The sequence below is a fragment of the Chiloscyllium plagiosum genome, chromosome 20 (assembly GCF_004010195.1).
Source record: "Chiloscyllium plagiosum isolate BGI_BamShark_2017 chromosome 20, ASM401019v2, whole genome shotgun sequence".
In the NCBI taxonomy this organism is placed as follows: Eukaryota; Metazoa; Chordata; class Chondrichthyes; order Orectolobiformes; family Hemiscylliidae; genus Chiloscyllium; species Chiloscyllium plagiosum.
Genome location: NC_057729.1, coordinates 1353974 through 1367569, shown reverse-complemented (window position 1 = coordinate 1367569; position 13596 = coordinate 1353974). Strand labels below are relative to the sequence as shown.

Here is a 13596-nt window from a genome sequence, read left to right as displayed (position 1 = left end):
TTGTTGTGTGAATCTCATTGAACTAATGAGGTGGTGGGGGGGGGGGGCTTCAGCAATGCTGCAGGTCTCTTATACACAAGTGTGTGTCTGCTCAGAAACAACCCCTGAGACAGAGAGGGAGCAAGACAGGCAGAGCGAGGAAAAAGGCAAAAACAGAAAACTCCAAGCCCCAGAGGAGACGCATTGAATCAATTAACCAAATAATCAATTATCTGAACAAAATAGTGCCCGCCCATCTTATTCAGATAATCGAGGCTCCTCCATTCTTCCAAATAAACCTGTTGGTCTGTAACCTGGTGTTGTGTGATTTTTAACTTTGTCCACCCCAGTCCAACACTGGCACCTCTGCATCTTGATGTAAAAAAATGTCTCTGAACTAACAACCAAACTTCTCTGACCACTTGGATTCATGGCAGCCCATAAACTGACAACTCACCAGAACAAAAGACCCTCTACCCATCATGTGCATGACGAACATAATTTACAAGATTTTGTGCAATGGCTACACAAAACACTATATAGGAAAAACAAGCAGACAACTAGCAATGCGCATCCACGAACACCAACTCGCCACCAAACGGCACAGTCGGCTGTCCCTAGTAGCCATACACACAGGTGACAAGGACCACAAATTCAACTGGGATAACACAACAATCATAGGACAAGCTAAACAGAGGTATAGACAGGGTGGATAGCAAGAAGCTTTTTCCCAAAGTGGGGGACTCGATTACTAGGGGTCACGAGTTCAAGGTGAGAGGGGAGAAGTTTTAAGGAAATATGCGTGAAAAGTTCTTTATGCAGAGGATGGTGAGTGCCTGGAACACGTTACCAGCAAAGGTGGTAGAGGTAGGCACAATAGCGTCATTTAAGATGTATCTAGACAGAGGAATACAGATCTTTAGAAAATAGGCAACAGGTTCAGATAGAGGTTCTGGATCAGCGCAGGCTTGGAGGGCTGAAGAGCCTGTTCCTGTGCTGTAATTTTCTGTTCTTTGAGTTTTCATAACAGTTAAGGCAATGGGCCTAGCATGGAAAAGTGAGCCGACTGTAGAAAGTAATGTACTTTTTGACAGTACAGACTTGATGGACCAAAGGGACTCTTCTGTCCTCTATGAGTCTGATCCTATATTTCAATGAAGTTGCTGTAAGGGAAAATAAAACTGAGTATAAATCAGTGATGTACGTGAATGTACACAGTATACTTAATAAGACCAGGGAGTTATCAGCATGTATGGTGTTGTGATGATAACAGACAAGCTCAAGCAAGACGGGGTGTTAAATATTCTTGGGAACGAAGTGTTCAGAAAAGATAGAAAAGGAAGGCGGATGGAAAGCTTTAATTGAATCTGCCTCCACCACACTTCCACGCAGTGCATTCTATACTTGAAGTCCTCGCTGTATGACAAAAGTTATTCCCACATCACTCCTTCTTAGTTTTCACATCACTTTAAATCCATGCCCTCTCATTGTTGCTTCTTTTCCAAGTGGAAACAGCTTTATGCTATCTACTCTGTCCTGTTGATGGTTTTAAAACCTCAACTAAATCTCCTCTCAGCCCTCTTCTCTCCAGAGAGAACAACCTCAACTTCCTCAATCTACCCTCGTAGATGAAGTTTCTCATATTTGAAACCATTTAAATAAATTCTTTCTGTACTGTCCCCAATGCATTGACATATTTCCTATAATGTGCACCAACGACTGCACACTATACTCCAGCTGAGGTCTAACAACCTACTTTGTACAAGTTCAACCATCTCTTTCCTCTTTGTACTTTCTGCCCCTGTCATTAAAGCCATCTGCAATGCATGCCTTATTTACTGCTCTTCCACCGGTCCTGCCGATGCAACTCCGTATACAATTCTTCCAAGTTTGGTATCATATGCAACCTTGGAAATTGTCTCCAGCAAACCATGTTCTGCCTGTGCATCATTACATCCAGCAGACCTCTTGGACCATGTTGCAAAGCAGATTGCCAAATTTCCCTTTTCAACTTTGCCCAATGTCAGGAATGGTGCAGGGTAGCTTTGGATTTACGAAAATAAAAATAGCTGGAGAAAGCTAGGTCTAGCAGCAGCAGTGAACAGAAAGTAAAGTCAATGTTTCATGTCCAGTTACCCTCCTTCAGATCTCTAGGCTGATACTGCTCCAGATTTGTTAATGATAGAACATAAAACATTATAGCACAGTACGGCCCTACGGCCCTCGATGTTACACCGACCTGTGCAATCAATTTGAAGCCTATCTATCCTACATTTTTCCATTTTCATCCATATGTTTATCCAATGACGATTTAAATGCCCTTAAAGTTGGCGAGTCTACTACTGTTGCAGGCAGGGCATTCCAAATCCCTACTACTCTCTGAGTAAAGAAACTACCTCTGACATCTGTCCTATATCTATCACACATCAATTTAAAGCTATGTCCCCTCGTGCTAGCCATCACCATCCAAGGAAAAAGGCTCTCACTGTCCAACCTATCTAATCCTGCGATTATCTTATATGTCTCTATTAAGTCATTTCTCAACCTTCTTCTTTCTGAAGGAAACAGCCTCAAGTCCCTCAGTCTTTCCTCATATTTCAACTTTGATCTCCAGCATCTGCAGACTCACTTTCTCCTCGAACATTATCTTATATGTCTCTATTAAGTCATTTCTCAACCTTCTTCTTTCTGAAGGAAACAGCCTCAAGTCCCTCAGTCTTTCCTCATACGACCTTCCCTCCATACCAGGCAACATCCTAGTAAATCACCTCTGAACCCTCTCCAAAGCTTCCACATCCTTCCTATAATATGGTGACCAGAACTGTACGCAATACTCCAAGTGCAGCCGCACCAGAGTTTTGTACAGCTGCAACATGACCCCATAGCTCCAAAACTCAATCCCTCTCCCAATAAAAGCTAACACACCATGTGCCTTCTTAACAACCTTATCAACCTGAGTGGCAACTTTCAGGGGTCTATATACATGGAGACCAAGATCTCTCTGCTCATTTACACTGCCAAGAATCTTACCATTAGTCCAGTACTCTGCATTCCTGTTACGCCTTCCAAAGCGAATCTCCTCACATTTGTCCACATTAAACTCCATTTGCCACTTCTCAGCCGAGCTCTGCAGCTTATCCATATCCCTCTGTAACCTGCAATATCCTTTGGCACTGTCCACAACTCTACTGACCTTAGTGTCATCTGCAAATTTACTACGCCATCCTTCTACGCCCTCATCCAGGTCATTTATGAAAATGACAAACAGGGATAGACCCAAAACAGGTCCTTGCAGTACACCACTAGTAACTGAACTCCAGGATGAACATTTCCCTTGAACCACCACCCTCTGTATTCTTTCAGCTAGCTAATTTCTGATCCAAACCACGAAATCACCCTCAATCTCATGCCTCCATATTATCTGCAATGGCCTAACATGGGGAACCTTATCAACCGCTTTACCCTCATCCACCTGTTTGGTCACCTTCTCAAAGAACTCAATAAGGTTTGTGAGGCACGACCTACCCTTCATAAAACCGTGTTGACTATCCCTAGCTAACGTATTCCTTATTACGATCTTTTAAAGTTTCTATCAATTACAGTAAAAGTTACAATACCTCAGCATTGGCAGTATTGCTGGAACAGTGCAGTTAGATGGGTCTAGAATCACACAAGAAGGGTACAATAACAACATGGCAGTTAGGTCAGGAGTTGAGGGTGATAAGACAAGGTGAGAAGTCTCACTAGGTTTTGCAAACAGAAACACTCCAAAAATCTAGGCACAAGTCTACCTTGGCCAAAAAATATCAAATTCAGTCCGTAATGATAACGCATAAGGAGATGTCAACATGCAGCTATTCTAACTTCTGGAATAGATATTTTTCATATTTTTCAACCCTCACCAATACAGGTAGCCTACTTTCCTAATGTTTAAAATGCTGAAATTTGAAATAACTTCACAGTTGACATTTGTACAAAAATCACCTGCCCATCACAAGCAGAAATATATAGCTACACTAAAAAACTGTGACTTTCACACTGGGGGTTGTTTCTACATTGAAAATGAGGTCTGTTTGACCTCAACACTAAGTTCAGATGACCCTGCTTAGTTTAGACTTCCCTCGTTTGTGAGTCATCCCATGTTGCAAAAATGATATTTGTCAGAAAAAGCCTCAAGATTTCTGAATCTGGCCCTCATCTGTTATTTTGAGAGGTCCACGAAGTCTTCAAATCTGAAAGTCCAACCCCATGTATCCAAAACAAACCCTTATAAATGTCAAGGAGCTCAAAGAGTTTAAATAAGTCTTCTTTGTAAAATTATTAATTGTCAATAGCAGTGGAACATACCTTGAATTTTGTCGAACCATAAACTTTTTGAACAGTATTGAAGATGTCCAGAGTCAAATCAAAGAATATCTGTATCTGGTTTCCTTCAATATTCCCAATTCTGAAGAGAGTATTCATGTCCACAGCTAGCAATCTCTTCTCATCTTTTACTGTTTAGGACAGAAATTTAAATGAATATAATTCAAGCAATTCATAAGAAGAAAAACTTGAGAAACAGAGACGGGGTCCACATTTTGATCTGAGTTGAAAAGGAGTTAAGAGAATTATTAGCTTCTATCGGCTGCCTCAGGAAATAACGGATTCATAGGCATGATTTTCATCGACAGGACAGAACTTGTCAAATGCAGTCAGACAGCTAATCTCTGCTTCTGAATTTAAATCCCCTTGCAATTCAGGCCAGTATACCATGAACTATTCAAATTGTTTACTACACTTTCCTGTCCATTTTCACTGACTGGTGTACAAGAACAGCCAGAACCCTTTGTACATCAACATTACATAATATATCACTAAAGGGGCTGTTCCGCTATAACTTGCATTTCGTTAACATGAATTTGCTGTAACTCATAATTCAATTTATGTATTGGGGACACTGTTGCTCAAGCTCGAATTTTTAAAATGTGTGTTGGCTGTCACGTGATTACATTGCCAAAACTTAAGCACTGTTTATAAAGCGTGATTTTTCTATAATGCAGGGTTGCACAAGAATGCAACCATCACATTATAGAAAAACAAACTGTATTCAAGTAATCTTTCTCTTTTTCATATTCCGTGTATAACTTCACATTTAGCCAAACTGCACTCCATCTGCCATTGGTTTGCCCAGTCACTCAATTTGACTAGCTGGAAATGTGTTGCTGGAAAAGCGCAGCAGGTCAGGCAGCATCCAGGGAACAGGAGAATCGACGTTTCGGGCATAAGCCCTTCTTCAGGAATGATTTGACTAAACTACCTTGAAGCCTCCTTGCATTCTCCTTACAACTCACAACACCACCCAGTTTATGTTGTCAGCAAACTTGAAAATGTTGCATTCCAGATCACTTATCTATATCAGAATAGTTGGGGCCCAAGCATTAATCCTTGCAATACTCACTAGTCACTATCTGCCTACCAGAAAAAGACAAATTTATTCCCACACTCTATTTCCTATGTGTCAACCAATTCTCAATCCATGCTATTAGAGGTAAATTTAGATTTTAAATTATAAGGGATAAATGATGCTTCCATGCTAAAAAGAACTTGGAGGAGAAAGTGAAGACTGCAGATGCTGGAGATCAGAGCTGAAAATCTGTTGCTGGAACCAGCAACACATTTTCAGCTCTAAAAAGAACTTGGAGGCTAGTGTGAGCAGAATCTCTGTAGGTACCTGTCCAAACAGGAGACAAACACTGACAAAAGAAGAGAAAGAAACATCCACGGCAAGACAAATTGTTTACTCCCTTGCTGGCTGAAGGTGACCATAACACATTAACCTATTACAGAGGAGAGACATGTTTGTTGTGTATGAAAGCAGACTGGAATGCAGATAATGAGATACTAACAGAATAAAGATAACTTTTCTGCATACTGCAGAGTTTTGTTTCAACTTGGTAATTGAGGTAGATCTCTCCTTAGATCACTTGAACAATCTGCATCAGTTGATTATTTACTTTCTTTATTGACTTATGGGATATGGACATCACTGGTTGGGCCAGCAATTATTGCCTGTCTCTAGTTCCCCTTGAGAAGGTCGGGGTGAGCTGCCTTCTTGAACCACTGCAGTCCATGTGCTGTAGGCAGACACACAGTGTCCCTAGGGATGGAATTCTAGTATTTCATTCCAGTACCAGTGAAGGAACACCGATCTATTTCCAAATCAGGATGGTGAGTTGCTTGGAGGGGAACTTGCAATTAGAGGTGTTCGCAAGTATTTGCTGCCCATGTCCTTCTAGATGGTATGAACTGTGGGTTTGGAAGGCACTGTCCCAGGACTTTTGGCAAATTTCTGCAATGCAACTGAGCGTCAATGGTGGATGGAGTGAATGTTAACAGATGTGGTGCCAATCAAGTGGGTTGCATTGTTCTTCATGGTGTCAAGCTTCTGGTATCAAGTGTTCAAAGTGTGAAGACAACAATGCCATTTTATTTCCCCCAACCCCAAGTGCTTTAATTTTGCCCAATAACACTTCTGAGGTATCTTATAACAGCCTTCAGAAAATCCAGATATAGCATGTACACTGGTTCATGCTTAAATATTTTATTAGTTACATCCTTAAAAAACACCAGTAGATAAGTCAAGCATGATTCAAAATTCACATTGGAGATGTCCAAATCAGTTTATGGTTTCCAAATGGCCTTCATAATAGATTCTAGCATCTCTCCCCAGTACTGATATTAGGCTAACTCATCTGTAATTCTTTGCTTTTATTCGCTCTCTGGTTACATTTCTCATTCCCCTAGATCCTCTCACACTCCAGATCATCCTCCTCACAATGTCATTGCGTGTTTGATTTGTTCAATCTATATGTAGATTAATGTCTCCCATGATTACAGTTGCATCCTTATTACATGCCCCTCTGATTTCTTGTTTAATGCCTTCGCTTACACGACTATTTGGGGGCACAAACGGGAGTGAATGGCCTAATGGTATTATTGCTGGACTGTTAATCCAGAGACCCAGTTTATGTTGTCGGGATACAGGTTTGAAAATGCTGCCGAGTCCTGCCACAGCAGATGGCAGAATTTGAATTCAATAAAAATCAGGAATTTGAGAGTCTAATGATGACCATGAATCCATTGTCAATTGTAAAAACCCATGTGTTTCACTGATGTCCTTTAGGGAGGGAAACTAACATCCTTACCTGGTCTGCCTTACGTGTGACTCCAGACTCACAGCAATGCAGTTGACTCTTAACTACCCTCTGGGATGGGCAATAAATGCTAACCAGTGATGCTTTCATCCCATAAATAAATAAAAAATAATTGACAGTCCCATGTTGTCTCCTATCACCACTCATATAGATACAACATCATAACAAGGGCAGCATGGTGGCCCAGGGGTTAGCGCTGATGGGTCAAAGGACTAGGGAGCTGGGTTCAATTCTAACCTTGGGTGACTGTCTGTGTAGGATTTGCACGTTCTCCCCATATCTCCATGGGTTTCCACTAAGTACTCTGGTTTTCTCTCTCGGTCCAAAGATGTGCAAGTTAGATGTATGTTATGTGCATGTTAAATTGCCCATAGTGTTCAGGATGTGTAGGTTAGCCGCATTAGCCTTGAGAAATACAGGGTTACAGAGATAGGGTAGGAGAATGGTCTGGGTGGGATCCTCTTCAGAGGGTTGATGTGGACTTGTTGTGCTGAATAGTCTGTTTCCACACTATGGAGACTCTATGATAATTTTCTGAGGCAAAATTCCAAAGAACCATAACTTGATTCTTACTCCATAATTAACAAAACTAGTCTTCTTTCTTTGCCTTTTTGCCTATACCCCAAATAAAAAAATAAACCTGGATATTCAGATCAAATCCTTAGTGACCCTGCAGCCATGTCTCTGTGATCCCAACTATATCACAATCAAATTATCTACCTGTGCTGCTAATTCATCTACCTGATCAGAAATGCTCTGAACATTAAGACACAAAGCCTTTAGACTTGTCGTTTGAACCTTACTCATCACAGATTTGAGTTTTAAAGCATGGAAGAAGGTCCTTTAGCCAATCATGTCAATGCCAATCATCAAACATACATCAATTCTAACCCTGTTTCTCAGCCATTGGCCCGCAGCCTTGTAAGCTTTCCAGTGCTCATCTGAATATTTCTTAAATGTCTTCAGGGCCCCGACTTCTACTCCTCCTGTCAAGCATTGAGTTCCAGATACCCATAAACTCTGGATAAAAAAGTATTTCCTCAAATCCATGTCTGCCATTTGCTCCTTCTCTTAAAGCTGTACTCCATAGCTATTGACTCCACTATTAAGGGGAAATGTTTCATCCTATCTACCTTGTCTATGCCCCTCAGAACTTGGTACACCACAATCAGATCCTCCCTCAGCCTTCTCTTTAAGGAAAACAACCCCAGCCAATTTAGTCTTTCTTCATAATCTTTTTTTATTTTAATTCACTTGTAGGACATCGGCGTAACTGGCTGGCCAGGATTTATAGCCTTTCCCAGGTTCCCTCGAACTGATCGGCTCTGGAATCACATGTAGGCCAGAACAGGTCTGGATGGAAGATTTCTTTCCCTGAAGAGCATTAGTGAAGCAGATTTTTTTTAATATGACAATTGGCAATCATGTTATGGTCATAAGTAGATTCTTTAATTCCAGATTTTTTGTTATATTCAAATTCCACCATCCGTTGTGACAGATGTAAACCCAGGTTCCCAGAGTATTAGCTGAGTTTCTAGATTAATAATGTATTAATTGTTAGGTCACTAGGACATCACTTCCCTTAACATCCTGGTAAATCTTTTTGGCACCCTCTCCAGTGCAATTACATCTCTCCCTGGTGTGTGACCAAAACAGCACATGGCATTCTAGCTGTGGCCTAACTAAAATTATATACAGCTACATCACAATTTCCTTGCTCTTGCATTCAATGCCTTCACTAATGAAGGCAAACAGCCCAAATGCCTTCTTAACCATCTTATTTTCCTGTCCTGTTGTCTTCAAAGATCTATGAACACATATACCATGTTGCCTCTGATCCTCTGTACTTCATAGAGTTCAATATGTTTGCTTTGTTAGTCAAAGATTCACACAGCACAGTATAGATACAGGCTCTTCAGATCACTATGTCTGTGACAACCAGCAAACACCAAATTTCGCTGAATCCAGAGGAAGATCTCCTGTAATGATGTCAGTGTTCAAAATGTGAAGCATAGCAAGTTTAATTGGGGGAGGGGCAAGTGAGCAAGAGAGAACAATCTGATTTGGCTTGTATTGCATATATTTCATCACTTTCTTCCTACTTTATTGGTTGTAATTGGTAACAATCACAACGTCAAGATAATTCATCCCTGTGGAATGCTGCTCCTGCAATATGTGGTGATCACATATAGAATCACAGAATCCCTACAGTGTGGAAACAGGCCATTTGGCACAAGTCCACACCGACGCTCCAAAGAGTATGCCACCCAGACCCATTTCCCTACCTCTATTAATTTACATTTCCTCTGACTAATGCACCTTGCCTACACATCCCTGAACACTATGAGCAATTTAGCATGGCCAATACACTTAGCCTGCATATCTCTGGTCTGTGGGAAGAGACTGGAGCACCCGGAGAAAACCAACACAGACACAGGGAGAATGTGCAAACTCCATACCAACAATCACTCAACATTGGAATCAAACCTGAGTCCCTGGCACCGTGAGGCAGCAGTGCAAACCACTGAGCCACTGTGCCACCCTACAGTAAGTGTTATCATCTGCAGCTCCTGACCGACTGCATGGAGCACCTTGAGCTGCAGCTGAACTCATCCATGAGGCTGAGAACGTCATGGATAGCATGTTTAGCGTAGTGCTTACACCACAACCAATGACTACATAAACAGAAAAGCAATCGATGACCAGCAGGAAGACCAGCAAGTAGTGCAGGAGGTAGTGCAGAAGTCCACTGTGGCCACCCCGATCACAAACAGATATATCATGTTGGGACAATAACATCTTCTGGGAAAGCATCAACAGCCAAGTCTGTGAACCATGGTTCTGCTACATAGCAGGGAAGTAAAAAGACAGGGAGACACACTTCAGTGAACGGGAACTTGTTTGTAAGGGGAACTCTCAGGTGGTGCTGTGGCCACAAACAGACTCTCAATTGGTATGTTGCGTCCCTGATTCCTGAAGAAGGGCTTATGCCCGAAACGTCGATTCTCCTGTTCCTTGGATGCTGCCTGACCTGCTGTGCTTTTCCAGCAATACATTTTCAGCTCTGATCTCCAGCATCTGCAGTCCTCACTTTCTCCTCGAAGATTTTAACCTACTGCGAATCCTCTTACAAGGATGCCTTCCTTGAAGAAGCTCTCTTCCTCCCTCTACAAGAATTTCAGTGAGTCCCTCTCTCACTGCACACCCCAGGTCATCTCCTCTGCACAGAAGCTCTTCAGCCACGTTCTCAAACAGACTCGCTACCACAGCCACATCTCCTTCCTCAACACCTGCCTATGGATTCCTGAAGAAGGGCTTATGCCTGAAACGTCGATTCTCCTATTCCTTGGATGCTGCCTGACCTGCTGCGCTTTTCCAGCAACACATTTTCATCCCTGGTGCCAGGGTCAGGGATGTTTCAGAGTGGTTGCAGGGCTTTCTGAAGGTAGTGTGTGTGGGGGGGGGGGGGGGGGGTGAACAGCCAGCAGTCATGGTACATGGCAGTACCAACAACATGGGCAAAAAGAAAATGAGATGCTGTAACAGGAATTGAGACAGCGAGGTAGTAGATGAGAAGATAACTATTAAGGTAATAATATCCTGATTACTTACATTAGCATGTACTCCTGAGTATAGGAACAGGAAGATATCACAGATGAATGTTTGGCTAAAGAGATTAGATTAGATTACTTAGATTACTTACAGTGTGGAAACAGGCCCTTCGGCCCAACAAGTCCACACCGACCCGCCGAAGCGCAACCCACCCATTACCCTACATTTACCCCTTTATCTAACACTACGGGCAATTTAGCATGGCCGATTCACCTGACCTGCACATCTTTGGAGTGTGGGAGGAAACCGGAGCACCCGGAGGAAACCCACGTAGACACGGGGAGAATGTGCAAACTCCACACAGTCAGTCGTCTGAGTCGGGAATTGAACCCGGGTCTCTGGCGCTGTGATGCAGCAGTGCTAACCACTGTGCCACCGTGCCGCCCTATTACTGTATATTACTGAGACAATGGTTGAAAGAAAGGGGGACAGAAGTTTCTGGTGTGATGGGGAGGATTGTAATAGAGGTGGAAGCATTACATTATTGTTAAAGGAAACCATCATTGCAGTAAGGAAAGATGAGGGAGGATGTTCTAGAAAGCCATCCAGGTAGAGCTCACAAACAAAAGCAAGGGCAATTATTTTGTTGACATTATACTACAGACCTTCCAATAATCAGAGGAAGTAGGGGAGCAGATGTATAAGCAAATCACAGGAAGCTGAGACAGGAAGAGGTAATAGTTTCAGACGACTTCAAATTTGCTAACATTTACTGGGATTACCTTAGTATGAAAGGATTAGACGACAGAATTTTAAGAAATGCATCTCAGAGATACTCCTATGAGAAATGGGGTAGTGCACACCTAATAACAGGAAATAAAGCTAGCAAAGTGGTTGAAGTGTCAGTGCAGTATGTTTTGTGGACAGTGACCATAACTCTGTAAATTTCAAAGTCATTATGGAAAGGGATAAGGACAGTGCAGAAAGTAAGCGTTTAAATTGGGTGAAGTCCAATTTCAGTATCAGTACACAGGATCTAGCAAATGTACACTGGGAGCCGTTACTTGTGGATCACCCTACGTTTGGAAACTGGGAGTTTTTTAATAGGAACATAGTGAAAATTCAGGACCAGCAAGTTCCTCAAAGAATGTAGGGGAAGGACACCAAATCTAGGAAATGCTGGATGTCAAAAATACCCAGGTTTTGAAAAAGTAAATGAAGGAAATGTATGTTAGGCACAGTGCATGAAAAACAGGGCTGCTCTTCAGGAGTATAAGGAGTGTTGGAGAGGTGTTGCCTGGGATGGAACATCTCAGTTATAAGGAGAGACTGGATAGGTAAGGTTTATTCTCCTTGGAACAGAGGAGGCTGAGGTGGGGGATCTAATTGAGCTGCACAAAGTTGTCGAGAGGCCTAATGACAAGCTAGATCCAAAAAGGAGGTAGACAAAAGATGAGAACTATAGACCAATTAACTTAAATTATGTAGTAGGGAAAATGCTTGAATCTATTATCAAATCTATTACCAGGAAGAAATAGCAAGCATCTAGTTAGAAATTGTCCCGTTGGGCAGACGCAGCATGGGTTCATGAAGGGCACGTCATGCTTAACTAATCTACTAGAATTCAACGAAGACATTACGAGTATAGTGGACAACAGGGACCAAGTAGATGTAGTGTATCTAGAATTCCAAAAGGCATTTGACAAGGTGCCAAAGTTAAGGATCCATGGTGTTACAGGCAAAGTATTAGCATGGATAGAGGATCGGAACTAACAGGAAGCAAAGAATGGAGATAATTTATGTAGATCATTTGGGGATCACGTGTAGTCTGTCACCGTTTACAGATGACACAAAGATGAGTGGTAGAGCAAAGTGTGGAGAGGACTGTGAAACTTTGCAAAAGGACATAGACAATTTCAGTGAGTGGGCAAAGGTCTGGCAGATGGAGTACAATATTGGTAGGAATAACAGTAAAAAAAAGGGCTACCACTTGAATGATAAACAATTGCAGCATGTTGTTGTGCAGAGGAACCTGGGTGTCCTTACGCATGAGTCACAGAAGGTTGGTCTGCAGGTGCAACAGGTAATGGAATTTTGTCCTTCATTGATTCAAAAGAGGGGAAGTTATGTTGCAGCTGCATTAGATGCTGGTGAGGCCAGATCTAGAGTACTGCGATCAGAACAAACAAAGAACAACAAAAATTACACACAGGAGCAGGCCCTTCAGCCCTCCTAGCTGTGCCGATCCAGATCCTCTAACTAAATCTGTCACCTATTTTCTAAGGATCTGTATTCATTTGCTCCCAGCCTATTTCTGTATTGGTCTAGACACATCTTAAATGACACTATCGTGCCCGCCTCTAACACCTCTGCTGGCAATGCGTCCCAGACACCCACCAACATCTGGTGAGCCTTCTGTGCACTTTCTCCAAAGCATCCACATCCTTTTAGTAATGTGGGGACCAGAACTGTACGCAGTATTCCAAATGAGGCCGAACCAGTCTTATACAACTGTAACATGACCTGCAACTCTTGTACTCAATACCCTGTGCGATGAAGGAAAGCATGCCATATGCCTTTTTGACCACTCTATCGACCTTCGTTGCCATCTTCAGGGTATAATGGACCTGAACACCCAGATCTCTCTGTATGTTAAATTTCCCTGGGGCTTTTCCATTTACCATTTGGCTTCCAAAATGCATCACCTCACATTTGCCCAGATTGAACTCCATTTGACACTTCTCTGTCCAACTCTCCAATCCATCTACATTCTGCTGCATTCTCTGACAGTTCCTTCACTATCTGCTACTCCACCAATCTTAGTGTCATCTGCAAACTTGCTTTTCAGACCACCCTATATCTTCCTCCA

General features: G+C 42.3%; 1 protein-coding gene across 1 annotated transcript in view; it reads right to left on the bottom strand.

Moving 5' to 3' along the window:
* LOC122559938 (synaptonemal complex protein 2-like) overlaps positions 1 to 13596 on the bottom strand; it is a 263416-nt gene that overhangs the window by 63547 nt on the left and 186273 nt on the right. The window contains exon 16 of the mRNA XM_043710047.1: positions 4327 to 4475. Coding sequence (XP_043565982.1) covers positions 4327 to 4475 — 149 coding nt within the window. The remainder of the gene's footprint in view (positions 1 to 4326; positions 4476 to 13596) is intronic.